The following is a 16,364-nucleotide window of genomic DNA, read 5'->3' as shown; positions in this document are numbered from 1 at the left end:
ATACTCGTAAAATCCTAGTGTCACAAATTCTGTTGTCTGCATGTCAAACTACATCCTCCAATATGTCAGGTAGTCTACATATTATATAAATCTGTCACATTGGAAGCTTTACCCCACTAAAACAGCATTATAATAAAACTTAATTCTATTAAGACCTAAAAATACTATAAACTCCTCGAACCAAGTCTAGATGTAAAATAAATACGGTACAATATGTTTTCGTCCTTGGGTTCATTTGTACTTTATTACTTTTATATACAATGTAGTGCTTTCAAGGACCCTGAAGGTTAACTGAAGCTATATTAAAATTTTATCTTTCATCAAATCAGATTACTATGTTAGAGAGTTCCCTTCCCTGGGAAAAGCTTTGAGCGTATATACTAAACCGTGTGAAAGATGTTCTGTCCCCATCCCCACCCTCATCAATATCCTCCAAAGGGACCTAAGACACTGAAGCAGAAAAAGAGAAAACATTGAATGCTAAATTATCACCTCTGAAAAAATCTGCACATGTGGGTACAAAGGAGAAAAAGGAGGGAGGTGTGCAGGAGAGGTGATAAGAGTTAATCCTGACTTATCTCAAGTCATGAATACTTCTTGACAAGATAATAGAAATCATTAAATCATCAGATTAAAAGAAGTGTATTATATTAGGTATGTTTTTGCTGAGGTTATCTTTATCGTTATCTTAATATGTCCTATGTGATTTCTCATAAAGACTTTTCTGTCCTTCACCATTATTGTTTCAGAAGACCTTGGCCTTTAAGGAATTAGGCCCCCCACGGCATCATATGGCCAGGAGGCTTCACCTCTTGCTAGCCCTTTCCCCATCTAATGCTCATCAGGGGGTGGCCATGAGGGTTACAGTAGGCTGTCCTGCAGCCACTGGCAGCTTCTCGATTTTTGGTGTCCAGACACATGCAGGCTTACCACCTTTCTGGTAATTACGAAGAAGCCTAAGTGGGTACTAAAGGACCCTCTTCTTAAAAGATTAGATCATATTTAGCGCCAATCCTGGACAAACCTATACTTGATGATTTCAGCTAGTGCTGGAAGGAAAGGGGTCTACCTCTCAGGCCCGAGAGTCTGGGTAAGTACTTTAAACATAGCTGCTTACAAGTCAGTCTGGGGCTATAAAGTTATGACCTTTGTAACCCCAGAATGACTTGTAAGGTTCTAGGGGGTCATTCGGATTGGAGGGCAGACCCAATCCACTAGCTGCTCTGGGGAGTCCTCCTCTGACTTCAGGCCAGGCCCAAGGACTTAGTAGATAAGTTTATTTTGATTCCTGCCATATCCCCAGTGCTTACTGCTCTGCTCAACACATAGTAGGACCTCAGTATATATGTTGACTCACAGACTAAATGGATGATGTCATAGGAAAGGGGCAATTTTTTAGTTTTTGAGTTTTATGTCAATCTGGGAAAGCCAATCAAATCAAGACCTTCCCACTCCATACTGAGGAACAGAATTAGAAGAGCTCCAAGACATGTTTTAATCTGCCTTAAGTGTTTTCTGTATCTCATAAGCCCAAATCCCATCCAAACCCTTGATATGTACAGGCTAACAGTCTCCTATGACCAGGGCTAGTGGTAGAATATATAAAATTGGCACCTGGCAATTAGAACTAGAGAGCAGGGGCCCACAAATATTTCACTAAAATGAAATCACCCAACTCAGCACCCAACAGGAACCCACAGACCCAGACGCGCACATGTATGCCACAAGCCAGTAGATGGAGATAGCACTGTGCACTAGTCTTTATGTTCTCATACAGCAGCTCTAAGCCCCTTGTCCCTCCCTGGGCTCCAGGCTGCCAGACAAGGGGGCACAGTAATGCAGAAGAAGAAGAGTAGCTCTGTCCTCAGTCCTGGAGAGTCTGTGTATAATAGGAGCATGTGAAGGTAGTCACAGCTGCTCAATTATAATACAGGCTTAGGTAGGCCACACGGTTCCGATGCTTTCTAAAGTCTTTGTCTGTGGACAGCTGCAATGAAAGAACATTGTCTAGATCAATATTCTAACGAGAACACTCTGCCTCTGGTCTTCCCAGTTATGCAAAAAAGAACTGTACATTATAGAGGTGAATCCCAACCCCATAGTAATCTAGCCTTAGTGATTCTCCCAAAATTTGTATGTACATCTACCCTTTATCATCTTACTACAGTGTATACCATGCTAGGAATTATTTACTACTTAGTAAATCCCCAAGTACTTGGTGGGCTTCTTGAAGTCAAGGATTATATGTTTAATTCTTGAATGTTATCCATAGGCCCTAACGCAATAATGTTAATACATTCGGCATTTCATAAATAATTGTGGAATTGATGAAAAGTTCCACTAGGAAAGAAAAAAAGCACCTCTGGAATTATGATAGCTAACAGATTGGACAATTACTATGTTATCAGGTACTGTGTTAAATGATTTTCCACATTTTCTTTATAACCTTGTCGGATTGATTCTATTATAATACCCATTTTACAGATTAAAAAACTGAGGCTTAGAAAAGTCAAAAGATTTGCTCAAGATTACACACCAAGTAAATACCGCAGCTAGTATTTGAATTCAGGCAGTTTTGTCCCCAGAATCCATGCCGTTAGCTGAATGCTCTATGGCTCCTCAGTGATCTAGTAGTACTCAAGGGGTATGTTGGAAAGAGCAATGAATTCGGAGTCACAAGGTCTGGATTCCAGTTGTGAAACCTGCACAAATCACTTAATCCATCTGGGCCTCTATTGTGTAGGGATATTTCCTCTGTATCCACCACAAAAGTTATTTAAGGATCAAATAAGAAAATGTCGTTTTGTTTAGTCATATATACCTTTAAGAATCTAATGAAATAGTGTGATTCTCCAAAAAGTTCCTCACATTCATATACTCACAAAATTGTGCATATAATTTTTTGGGACTAAGGACTTCCTGAAGTTCATTCACAGACCCCTAATTAAGAGTCCCTGATACATATGAAAGTACTAGATTGAATAACAGTCCTCTACAGAAGTCCAATCTCATTACCTCAGCTTTTAGGGTCCTTTTCTGTAGACATGGAACCTGAGCCCAGTCTGGAGATCCAAATTTCATTGGCCAGGCAATTTTTGGAGGTGGCTTCTTCTCTGGGTTGTATGTGCCAGGGCTAGAAATAAAAATACAAGCATCATGTCTAATGAGTTAGTGACCATAAACAAACTCCATCAGTACCAGAGCCATCCCTGAACTAGGCCTAACCTCTTGGAAAAAGGCAACAGATTGATTAGCTTTTTAATTAAGCATGGGATTCCTTTACCTGTTAATGTATTTCAAGTTAAATGTTAGTGTTAAACATCTAACTTGACAATCTTGACATCCAGTTAGAGCACAGATTGACTCCAGATTAAAAGATAGTTCTGTACCTCAGTCTCTATAGCTGAGAGATGAGAAGGTCCTGGAAGTGGTGGGTGATGAAAGAGATCTAAAGCAGTGATGAATTAGTACTGCCCAGCATTTAAAGTTGGTGATAAAAGTGCAGTGATAATCTGTCTGCAATGTAGGCAAAGCAAAGCAGAGCCAGTTAAATTTTCTTGACAATGGGATCATTTAAAAATTGACTATGTTCATCACACTTTGTCTTTTGATGTAGACTCTTTACTGTCAGGAAATAACGGACTGGACATGGGGGTCAAGACTCAATGCTTCTACTTCCTTAATGCAACTTGAGAAAGTTACATTCACTCTGTGATCCTTGGATTTCTCATCAACAAAAGAAAGACATTGACCTTTTGCCCTACAAGTCTATACAGTCTGAATAGCTTCCTAAAGCATTGAGAGTAAGCCTGTTGGCCTGCAAGGCCTATGTGCTCCAGCATGCCTTCCATTTCTGTCTCATTTCCTACTCACTCACTACACTCTAGCCATGCTAGCATTTCTTTTTGTTCACGTCAGATTCCTTCCCAATTTATAGCCTTTGCACTTGCTGTTCCTTCTGCTGGGAATGCTCTGTCCCCAGATCTTCACAGGCCTGGCTTAGGATTGTCATTCAGATCTCAGGTTAAGTGTCATTTCTTCAACCCTTTCTAAAGTAGACTTCAGGCCATCACATCACTCCCTATCATATTGTCATCCTGTTTTACCTTCTTTGTAGCCTGGACAACCTACTTCTTGGTTTGTCCATGACAGTCCCTACCTTATGGCTACTGTCTTGGTAGAAGGATTAATAGGTCCCCTTGTACTCTCAGAAGTGTCACGGTTTGACTAACAAATTATACGGTCACTGTATTACTATTGATATTTTTTTGTGTATTTGCTTGTGCTCTGTCTGGACTCTAGAATGTAAGACCTAAGAAATCAGGAGACTTGTGTGATGAATTTACTGCAAAATCTGTCGAATCTACAGAACTGCCTGGCATATTAGTAAAAATTCATTGAATGAGTAACTATGATTCTACATTCTACAATGCCAGAAATCTATGAGACAATTGATTAAATCTCTGAATGGCTGCTTATTTAACTGGGATGGTTTGGATGTCATCCCTTCTTTATGTGCTTCTTTTCTTATTATGTACTTCTTTTCCTCCTATTGCTTTTTTTGTTGAAGTGCACCAAAAGAGAGGAGACATACCTGGGATAGTAAGTGTTCTTTGGGTAGCTCTTAAATCGAGGCACCAAGACATTAAATGGAGCAAAATTTTGTTTGTGTTTCTCCTGCTGAGGACTTACTTTCTGATACATGCCTGCAGCAGGTGTCACTTCCTGTTTCCAAGAGAAAGATCATTATGTTAGAGAGTGATATGTACATATACACAAAAAGCCTTCTGGCTGGAAAAAACAGAATCATCCTCTTTCTGTTCATAAATCAGCTATGGTTCAGCCACCTCAAGCTACAGAAATAAGTCTTTGGTAGGTAGAAAACTGAGATATGGGTGTGGTTCAGCTACCTAGTGATACATAATGTATAGGTTGTAGAAATAAATCTAGGATGGGTAGAGAACCAAGGCAACTTATCGCAGCCACTACCCTTAACATCTCACTCAGATATTTTTAGAGCCAGTATCTCTGCTCCTCAAGGTCAAGTGTCAGGAAAATGTCCAATAAGAGATCAGGATCCTATACTGAACTTTAGACTTGAAACCCAATCACACAAAAGGGTGGAAAAGTTGGAATTTGTTTTTTAACTGACAAGATAATATAATGTATATAAACACAAGCTTCGAATGTTTAACCTCAGACATCTCAGCACCAAAGCCCTGTGTTGGGACCATTTCTTCAGTAAATTGTTTTCCACTCTCCCCAGTGCACTCACACGCATATTTACAATGTTAATACCCAAGCTTTTCAGACAGGCTTCTTAATAGCTTTTGCTTAAATGCCTACTTTTCTTTAATTTCAGGGCATATTCTTTCAGATCACTCCCCTCTTGCTCTCTGCCCTTTGCACTCCTGTGCAAATGCATGCAACAATGTGGATAACATAAAATCCCAGCACATTACCTTCTGTATTGGCTTAAACCTCACAGCTGTTCTGGCTCCCAAAGTATATCCTTTTATACTGGTTGGGATCTTAGATAAGTCGTATGCCAAGCCGTATCCCTTTGGGTGGTATATTAAAACAAACAAACAAACAACAAAAAAGAAAGAAAGAAAGAAAAAACAATGCATAGTCAGAGAACATCAGGGCCATCGAAATGGAGTGAACTTAGCATGTTCTCATCTGAACCTTCTCTGCAAGGGATCTTTCTTGTCTTAACTCCTTTGAGGTCAAGACCATAGAATTCCACAAGTAATACAGGTAACTTTGTAGAGGGGTGTGGCTGGATACGTAGACTATAGGACATCGCCATATATTCGAAGCAATCAGTCTTCAGAGCCCCACAGAGCTGAACTTACTCTAATGCAACTGTCAGCCTGAGGTTTGGAGGAATGGGAGGGTAACTGGCATTGGCTCACAGGCCTTTGGAAGTGAGGACGGAGTAGGGATTATATGAAGCTAGGGCTTGCGTTTAATGGAGGTGCAAGGCGGGGAGCAATAATCCTTTAATCTCTGGCATTGCCTTAAACAGCTGCTTGCAGAACAGAGCGCTTTCTTATGCTGGGACTCTGAAGATCTCAAGTCCCATAGAATTTTTTCTTTTACGAAACTTGGAAACTTGGTTATCGGTCAATAGCCAGGGAACTGAGGCCCATCTAAGGGGAGGTGAATACTCACATCTGATAAGTAACACCCAGGCCCTCTGTGGGGTGATCCCCTAAGAGGGACAAACTTGTTCCCAATCAAATTTGGGGGATGGAAGTGAGGAAAAAGTTTCCTCTGTTGACATGTTCCAAAAGGGTAGTTATCCTCGGCGTCTAAAAGAAAGAAAGAGGAGAGGCTCCACGTGAGGGACGGCACCTGGGTCTAGTGAGCGCGTTCGGGGAGAAGGTCCGGGAGACAGAGCAGAGGACAGGGCCCAACCGTGCACTTACAAAACCACGCCAAACTCCACGGAGCGGGGCGAACTGCACTTCCTCCCACTTAGTCTTTCCCAGCTTCCCCACCCTTCCCCCCACCTAACCTCTACCTCCCACCTAACCTCTACCACCTAACTAACCTGCTTTGCTGAAGCACATCGCGAGCTGCTAGGGCTAGCACTTGTGTACTGCGTTGCCAAGGAAACGGAGGCTAGTCCCGTGATTCCCGGTTGCGGAGCGCCGGGAGGGGAAGAGGGCCCGAGCGCGTCTGCGCCGCAAGCTGCGGCGTCCACTGAGCCACTACTGGGGCAGGAACCCGCACCTTGGAGCCCAAAGCCCAGGGGATTGTAAACTCAGTAGCTGGGCTGCGGGTAGAGGGTTTCCTGGATTCGCGGCTGTAGGGGCTGCAGGGTTGACGGGGTGGCAAATAGCTCTGGAAGCTGAGTCAAGAGGAATGCGCTGTTGTAGAGGGAAGGACAGTTGGGTTCAGAACGTCCCAAAGTCCGGGCCAGCAGCAAGTAAAGTGAAAGTAAAAAGACGCAGCCGCTGCTGCGTACGGGGATGGACTCCCTGGGCAACGCCGCAGCAGAAGAGTAGGGGGCGGAGTTGTGCTGACAGCTAGTTTCACGTTAGGCGCTTAGACCATTTTTCATTTTCCTCAAGCCCCTCCAATCAGGTTGCCCATTCTATCCCGGGGGGACTGGGGGCCGGGGGTCGAGGGGAGGGGGCGCGAGGTTTTGAAAGAACTGGAGGCCTTGCGTGGACCAGATAGAATGCCACGGAATCAGAGAAGACTAATAGTTTTTTTTAGAAGGTGGGGCATATGTAACAAACCTGCACGTTATGCACATGTACCCTACAACTTAAAGTATAATAATAATAAATAAATTAAAAAAAAAAAAAAAGAAGGTGGGGCAGTCCGATTTCTAAACCCCAGTTTTCTGATCGCTAAATTAGGAAAAAAATTCCTCTATATAGGATTATTGAGAGGATCAAGATGACAGGATTAAAACAGTTCAAAACGTGGTACTTGGTGGGTGACATACAACAGGTTATTGTCACTGAAGATAATAACCCAAGAAAAAAAGATCAGAGTGTGTTTTGTCTTTTTTTGCCTTTGTCATGGATATTAACACTAGCTTGTGTTCACTAGCTTTTTAGGATGGCTTTAGGAGTTGTCCAGGTGTTAGAGGTAACAGAACGCCCAGTGTGACTGGTCCATACTTTGACCCTTTACAGGTGATGACCCTGGAATCCACATATACTCCGCGTTAGCACGGACTTCAAGGATGATTTTTATAGATCTAAGGTAGAGTTTCCAAAAAAGGTGACACTGATTTCCAGAGGGTGTTTTGGAAATTTGTGCAATAATTTTTGCTTGTTAAAAATTGTTGGGGTCAAAAATTGTTCGTGGTCAACAGGCTAGGGAGGCTAGACATCCTACACTGCATTGCCCAGGCATACAGTGAATGTCCCGCATCACATTCAAATATGTCCTGTTGGACTCTACAAAAATAACTAGTAGTAGTTATATATATGAACACAGTGAAATTTACAGGAAATAATGCAGAAAGCCTAGTAATATAGGAGGTTGTTATGAGGAGCCAAGCTTAAATGGAATAAAGATAGGGTCCGAAAATTATTGTATAATTTACTCCAAGCATTTTGTCTACTTAAAATACAATTGCAATAATACTGAGGGTAAATAAAATGTAAAGAAATGCAATCACACATAGTGATAAGGATGTTTTCTGAGAAATGTGTCATTAGGTGACTTTGTTGTGCGAATATCATAGACTATACTTAACACAAACCTAAGTGGTATAGCCTACTACACACCTAGGCTTATACTATGGCCTGTTACTCCTAGGCTACAAACGTGTACGGCACATTACCGTATTGAATACTGTAGGCAATTGTAACATGATGTTACGTATTTGTGTATCTAAACTTATCTAAACACAGAAAAGGAACAGTAAAACTATGGTTTAAAATTAAAAATGGTACACCTGAATAGGGCTGCTCCATTGTAATTCTAGGGAGCCACCATTGTATATACAGTTCATCATTGATCAAAATGTCTTCATGCGGTGTATGACTATATTGGTATGGATTTGATGATTTTTACTTTCATTAATTAGGTAATATTAACATTTGTAGGTATTAATGTGCTTTTTGAAAATAATGTTTACATTATTTGTGACATGTAACATATTTTGCAAAGTACCTTGAAAATGTGGTAAACCATTCTTACTTTGGTAGACTGGTTTGCTTCAGACTAATTCTCTAGCTGAGAACAGGAGAACTGGTTAAGTAAAATATATGTGTTTGAAGACATCAAAGATATACAAAGAAAGAAAGAACATTCAGAGCCAAAATCTCAGAGAGAAGAGAAGCCCAAAGTGGTGAGTTCAACCTTGGTGCTGCTGTTCCATTGGAACGCTTGCTAAATAAAAAGCTGGCTGAGAAGCAGAGGATTTGAGCAGAACTTTGGTTAGACAGTCTCTGAGAACTCGGAAACAAGATTTAGGTTGGCCATGGAGAAGGGGAGACTGTAAAACACAGTTTGAAATTTTAGTCAGAACTTCAAAGAGATAAACCCTAGGAATAAGGGTAAACAAGGAACAGACCAGATGTCAAAAAACCCTGAGATTCAGCTTTGCATCAATTCAGTTCCCAGTTGCATTAAAGTGATCCACTTCTATCCTTATTGCATGTCATAAACAAAAGTAAATATTTTCTGAAGATATCATCCAGAGACTCAACTAATTTTTACAATTTTTTTCATGCAAAATGTTTGGCATTTGATAAAAACAAGAGCTTATAATAAAAGAGAGTAGAAACAGACCCATAGAAAAATCCAGATATCAGAGTCATCAAACATGGACTTTAAAATACCCATACTTGGTTTGAGATTTTGGAGAAAGCAACAGGACTGCAAGGTGAACACAGGGAAGCCAGAAAAAGCAAGGAAATAACACAAAGCAAATGCTTGACTTCTTAGGAAAGAGGCTAAAAGAAAAAGATCAGAATCTAAAAACAAAGTCAATAAAGATCCCAGTATACACAAGGAAAGAGAAATTTCCCATCAATCTCTATTCATATTACCAATGTGACCAACATAACATAACTGGGCCCATCTACATCCTGACTGATGCAAAATTTATCAATTTTTCATTAAAGCCAGACCGAACATTGTATAGTCAAAGACAGACTGTCTATATGTTATGTGTATCTCCTGTATAACCATCTGTGTAATGATAAGAGGCTAATGCAGAATTTCAGGTAGCTCTGAGAAATGCCAAGTATCGAAGTTTTGAATGATGACCACGCACAAAGGAACTCAAGCAGGTGTCTGCTAGCACCAGGGAATACTTAGACCAAGTTTTATAGTGTGGCCAGTTTTGATGAAGACCTTAAGTAAATAATTCAGTAGTTTCCATCATGCACATTTTATAGTATCAAGAGGATGCCAGATGTTTATGGAGACTGTTAAAACTTTATGAAACTGTTAATGACTTTTCTCATTTGACTGTCTCTGAAGACATATAAGAATTATTATTATTCCAGGGAATTACTTGCTCTGTTGCAGTGGTCTAACTAGATTCAATTTTTGGTATAATGTTTTAAACAGATTTGTCTCGTTTTAAAATTATTAAATTAAATAATAATCACTTCAACAAAGAGGATAAAGTTGATTACCATATTTAAGAAATTAAATGACAAGATGAAGAATTTAGAAACAATAAACAAGAATAAAATAAAATTGTAGAAAGAAAAAGTATTATCACTGAAAATAAGAATTCAATGTATGGGTTTAACAGCAGATTAGAAAAGCTGAAAAAAAAAAAAAAAAAAAGAATGAATGGACTTCCAGTTCCAAAATAGCAGCGTAGAAGCAAACTGGCTTTGCTCTTTGCCTTCCCTAGAAAACTAAAACCGAATATACAGAACTGGTATTATCACCAACAATATCCCAGAATTCAAATATGAAGACAGTTGCTGGGGCCATGAGAAGTGAAAAAATTCCAAGCAGACGGTAAGAGAATTGGACTTCCACATCTGTGGCACCCCTCCTGCCATTCTGCCCAGAACAAGCATGTGAAAAATTTTCCTCCAGCTCAGTTTCTGCATTGGAAAAAGTGATATTGAGATGGACAACCAGTTTTCCCACTATCTTGGGTTTCCTTGCAGAAGATCTGCCCCTGCCTTAACCCGCAGGAAGCATCACAGTGCCTGAGGGGAGAAATATACCTGAAAACAGGCAGAGGCAAAGGGAGGAGGCAGGATTACGTAACCAGCCCTGAAAACTCTGCTCTGTAACTCAGCTAAAGGAGATGCCAAATCAGAGTGGTTGTTCAGCAGCACAATGCTGTAGGAAGTTCATCCCACAGGTCTCCTGGACACAAATCCCTAGCTGATCTTCTCACACAAAGAATTTATCTCAACAAGGGGTATCTCAACAAAGGGTTCCACTTTTGGCTCCAAGGCTGATGCTGTTGCTAGGTCTCAGTTTGTGGAAAGAGAAAGGGACCAAGGAGACAAGGCCTGAAAGTTGGACACATCATTTCCACTCATGTACAGAACTTAGACATGGCCACCTGGATACGGCATTCTTAAATGGCAGTTTTTTTCTTTCAGCACTTTGAAAATGTCATTACACTTACTCCTAGTTTCCACTGAGGATGGAAATTCTTATAGTTTTCAATGAGGAATCTGCTGCTGGATGAATTGGGGATCCCTATATGTTATTTGCTTCTTTTCTCTTGCTGTTTTTAGGTTCTTCTCTTTCTTTTTGACCTTTGAGAGTTTATTCCTTGAGGTAGTGTTATTTGAGTCATATCTGTTTAATGTTCTCAGAACTTTCTGTACATACATGTTTATATCGTTCTCAAGTTTTGGAAAATTTTCTGTTATTATTTCTTTGAATGAGATTCTACCTCTTGCTCCCGCTCAACTCCCTCTTGAACACCAATAATTCTTAGATTGGGTCTTTTGAGGTAATTTTGTATATCTTGTAGGAAATTTTCTGTGTTTTGTATTCTTTTTTCTTTTTCTTCTCTGTTTCTTCTTTTTTTTTTTTGAAACAGAGACTCACTCTGTCACCCAGGCTGGAGTGCAATGACCCCATTTCAGCTCACTGCAACCTCCTCCTCCCAGGTTCAAGTGATTCTCCTGCCTCAGCCTCCCAAGTATTTGGGATTACAGGTGTGCACCACCACGCCCAGCTAATTTTTGTATTTTTAGTAGAGACAGGTTTTACCATGTTGGCTAGGCTGGTCTCAAACTCCTGAGCTCAAGTGATCTGCCAACCTCAGCTTTCCAAAGTGCTGGGATTACAGGCATGAGCCACCTTGCGTGGCATCTGTTTGTTTTCAAATAGTCCATCTTTGAGCTCACTGAATCTTTCCTTTGATTGATCCATTCTGCTGTTGAGAGCCTCTAATGAATCTTTCAGTTCAGAAAATGTTTTTCTCAGTTCCATTTTTAAAATTTTTTAAAAAATTATTATTTAAATCTCTTTTTAAAATTTCTCTGATAAGTTTCTGAGTTGCTTTTCTGTGTTATCTTAGAGATCACTGAGTTCCCTTAAAATTGCTATTTTGAATTTCTGGTCAGAGAACTCACATATCCTGTCTCAGTAGGGTCAGTTACTGTTTCCTTGCCTTGTCCATTTGGGGAGGTGATGGTTCCCTGTCTGCTTCTGTTTCTGGTGAATGTACATCCGTGTCTTGGCATTGAAGTATTATTTATTCCAGCCTTCTCTGGCTTGCTTGTTTTGGTTTTTATTGGAGATATTTACTTAGAGATTCTTTACTGGAGGTCACTGCCTCCTTTTGAGCTCTAGGTGGTGCCCTAAGCCCAGATTTGCCTCAGCTCTAGTAAATGATTGGAGTCCCGCGCTTCCTAAACTGTCGCCGCTTTGGGCTTCTCTTCTCTCTGAGATTTTGATTTTACATATTCTTTCTTTCTTGGTATATCTTTGATATAGTCAAACGTATATATTTTAGTTATTTAGTCCAGCCTTTTCTACCTGTTCTTAGTTGGAGAATTAGTCTGAAGCAAACCAGTTTACCGATGCAAGAATGGATTACCGTATTTTCAAGGCACTTTGTGAAATATGCTTTATGTCACTAATAATGTAAACATTGTTTTCAAAAACACTGTAATCACTTATAAATATTAATATTACCTAAACTATTAATGAAAGTAAAAGTCATGAAATCTATACCAATACGGTCATGCACCACATAAAGACATTTTGGTCGATGATGGACTGTATATACAATGAGAATGACCGACCAGGCCTTCCAACTCAGAATTGCCTACTTCTGGTTGTGAGGTTCTGAACATCAGCAAGAGGGCTGATTGCAGATGCCTGACATTTATTTCTCACACTCCCCAAAAGAAGAAGGTACCGAGGCAATGAATAAACAGCTAAGATTTGACCAGAGTATCAGACAGAGAGTGCTATAGTACAGTGGGGGAGTAAACATGCATCTGTGGTCATCGGATGTCCAGGAGGGCACCATGGAGGCACCCTGCCTCTGCAACCTCTCCTTCCCCACCTGAATCAAATCTGCTGGGAGTCAGGAGGGACTTCCCATTGTGGGGAAAAGGTAAGTAGATTCCCACCAGTCACCACAAACACCTACAGTCCTTACAACAGGAGAATACCACAGTCCTCATGAGCCCTGAGCCCAGTTTGGAGATGTGCTGGGAATTCACACAGCTGATTTGCCCCAGATTAGGAGCACAAGGGTATACACCTCAACCCTTTATGAGCCAAGCCGCTGCAGCATGGAACCATCTTGAGACCAGAGGTACTTCTGGAGTGCTTCCTCCTTGGAGGCCAATAGCCACTGCATCTCTCCAGCACTGCAGACCTATCTTATAAGTAATGACACTCATAGGCTGAAAATAAAGGGATGTAGGAAGATCCATCAAGTAAATGGAAAACAGAAAAAAGGAGGAGTTGCCTCCTAATTTCCAACAAAACAGATTTCAAACTAACAAAGATTAAAAAAAAGACAAAGAAGGGCATTACATAATGGTAAAGGGTTCAATTCAACAAGAAGGCCTAACTTTCCTAGATATATATGCACCCAACACAGAAGCACGTAGATTCACAAAGTAAATTCTTAGCGACCTGCAAAAAGACATAGACTCCCACACAATAATATTGACAGATTTCAACACTCCCCTGACAGTATTAGACAGATCACTCAGGCAGAAAATTAACAAAGATATTCAGGACCTAAACTCAACATTGGACCTAATGGATCTGATAGTCCTTTACAGAACTCTCTATCTAAAAACAACAGAATATACATGCTTTTCATTGCCACCTGGCACATACTCTAAAATCGACTACATAATGGACATAAAACAATCCTCAACAAATGTAAAAGAACCAAAATCATACCAAACACACTCTTAAACCACAGCACAATAAAAATAGAATTCAAGACAATGAATACTGCTAGCTACCATATGATCTAGCAGTATATCAGAGGGATACCTGCATTTGTGTGTTTATTGCAGCAGTATTCACAAAGATATTAAATAAACAGATGAATGGATAGTGAAAATGTAGTATATATACCCAATGAAATATTATTTGGTTATAAAAAATAGTGAAATCATGTCACTTGTAGCAACATGGATGGAACCCAAGGTCATTATGTAAAAATGAAATAACCCATAAGTGAAATAACCCAGACACAGAAAGACAATGTCACTTACATGTAGGAGCTAAAAAAGTTGATCTCATAAAGGTAGAGAATAGAGAATAGAATGATAGATGCTAGAGGCTGGAAAGGGTGAGTGGGTGGTGGGGGATGAAGAGAGATAAGTTAACAGGTACAAACATACACTTAGATAAAAGGTATAAGTTCTGTCATTCAACAGCAGAGTGACTATGCTTATTGATAGCAAATTGTGTATTTCAAAGTAACTGGAAGACAGGACTTGAATTGTTCCTAACACATAGAAGTGATAAATACTCAAAGTGTTGGGCACCTCAAATACCCTGACTTGGTCATTACACATTCTACGCATGTAACAATATCACATGTACCCCATAAATAGGTAAAATATAATGCATCAGTAAAAAAAATAGCGTATTTATACTCTCTTCTTTTTTTCATTTCAATGGCTTGTAATTTGTCTAGATATTATTCCTATTTCAACCAAAGCTATTTACCTTTGTCTGCTATGAGAAATTGGTAAATCTGGAGTGTTATTAATTCTCCTAATACTGGTTTTTGTTCTGGTGTCCACTTATAACTCTATTCTTTTATTTTCCTAAACTGCTTGTATGAAAGGACTTTTGATCTTCTCTTAATTCTAGACTAATTCATTATACAATCTATGGTGCAAGAATCTGACTACTTCATTGTCTCTAAAGTAGTTACACCTAAACATTTATATACTGAAATCCATATTATTTTGTTAGAAATTATTTTTTCTCCTTTACTTTATAGTTAGGGCATTATACCGAGTTGTCTGTGAAATTATGTGTAGTAGGTTATGTTATCCATGAATTAATGCTAATTATAGGATAATAAATAGAGTGATATAAAATAATGTACCACTCAAAGCAGGATTGAGAATCCCTGTCCAAGAGAATAGAGATCTCTATTCTGGAGAAGAGAGAAAGAGAGGAGGAAAATATGCTTTCTATATACTATCTTCCAAACTTTCTTAAAACCTCCATCTACCATCTGGTGGTAGGAGGAATGAACAAAGGCTTTGAAATTTCTCAGCACTGGCTTTCAATAAGTATTAGTCTGTCATTGACTAGCTATGTGACCTTGTGGAAGTTACTTAAAGTTCCTAAGCCTTGGTTTATCTCTAAAATGGCATGAATCATTTCTGTCCTCCTAAGGATGCCATAAGAATTTCAGAGCTAACACAAGGACAAATCTTACATGGTGAGGGACTAACCTATATTTGGTATTTAGCAAATATTAAGGCATTTCCTCTTTACCACCTCCATACCGAGGGCTGCAGCTAGCTCCAAGGGTATCTTTGTGCAAATGAAAAAACCAGTGCAGGTTTATTAAGATGGGAGCTGGCCCTTGCTGAAGCACATGATTTGGTGAGTGGAACGCTCTTTCTGCCTCCATCCAGAATCAGAGACCTTGTGTAATCAGAGACCTTGTGAATATTCTATTTTTCTCTTTCTTTCCAGTTAGACTCCAACGCTGAAAAGATGAGTTTTCATACATCTACTAGAGTCCAAGAACATGATTACCCTTACCAAAGTTCCAGATGTATGGCTGTCTGATCCATGATGTGGTTTTGGTTCCTCTCAAGTTCCCAGGTAGAGAAGATAGCATGGACCTTCCGGATTTCTCAGTAGTTCTGGGCAAGAACAGGTCCTCAGAGGAACCTCCAGTAATCCTGGCCCTCTCGTGTATTATTTCCATGAGCTGCCACTCTTACGTGGGGACTTAAACCAAGAAAATGAAGAGTGTGACTAAGACTGGCTGCTAAGCAACAGCTCCACTCTGGAAGTCCCTCTTCAAGTCATTGTGACATTGATTTGTGCAAGGCAGCATTGTGGTTTAAAGAGAGCCAGAAAGACCTAATTTTTGAGAATGAGGTCCATTAATTACCAGCTCTGTGATCCTCGGCAAGTTGCTTATCCTCACAAGGTCTCGATTTCCTCACTCTGAAACCTGGGGACAATACTCACTAAATAGGACATAACCTATATAAAGTACATTGCCCGATGTTTGAAATATTCAGCTTGTTTTTTTTTTTTTTTTTTTTTTTGTACAGCTAAATGTTTAGTAAGTCAGTACTCAAGGCATCAGGAGACACCAAATATGGTCAGGACACCGCACAGCAATGATTGGGATGCAAGTCATCTACAGGCTCACCACCATTGGTCCTTCCTGGTAGAGAATGGAGAAGAGACTTTTAAAAATGTATGTC

At 39.9% G+C, this 16,364-nt stretch overlaps 1 protein-coding gene across 3 annotated transcripts; it reads right to left on the bottom strand.

Moving 5' to 3' along the window:
- Window positions 1-227: 227 nt before the first annotated feature.
- On the bottom strand, window positions 228-15,905 carry PIFO (primary cilia formation). 3 transcript variants are annotated; one of them, XM_025390651.1, is made up of 7 exons: window positions 15,685-15,905; window positions 6,560-6,878; window positions 6,178-6,317; window positions 5,463-5,561; window positions 4,595-4,725; window positions 3,016-3,133; window positions 228-1,987 (listed from the first exon to the last, which is right to left on the bottom strand). In XM_025390651.1, the coding sequence occupies exons 2-7, from the start codon at window positions 6,576-6,578 to the stop codon at window positions 1,919-1,921; spliced, it is 576 nt and encodes a 191-aa protein (XP_025246436.1). In that variant the 5' UTR covers window positions 6,579-6,878; window positions 15,685-15,905; the 3' UTR covers window positions 228-1,918. The 3 variants fall into 3 exon arrangements, with proteins under 3 accessions (XP_025246436.1, XP_025246427.1, XP_025246443.1); XM_025390642.1 differs by lacking the exon at window positions 15,685-15,905 and having other exon boundaries at window positions 6,560-6,941; XM_025390658.1 differs by lacking the exons at window positions 5,463-5,561; window positions 15,685-15,905 and having other exon boundaries at window positions 6,560-6,919.
- Window positions 15,906-16,364: the final 459 nt, after the last annotated feature.

This window comes from Theropithecus gelada, chromosome 1 (assembly GCF_003255815.1).
Source record: "Theropithecus gelada isolate Dixy chromosome 1, Tgel_1.0, whole genome shotgun sequence".
NCBI classification, from domain to species: Eukaryota; Metazoa; Chordata; class Mammalia; order Primates; family Cercopithecidae; genus Theropithecus; species Theropithecus gelada.
This window is presented reverse-complemented; position numbering and strand designations above follow the sequence as displayed.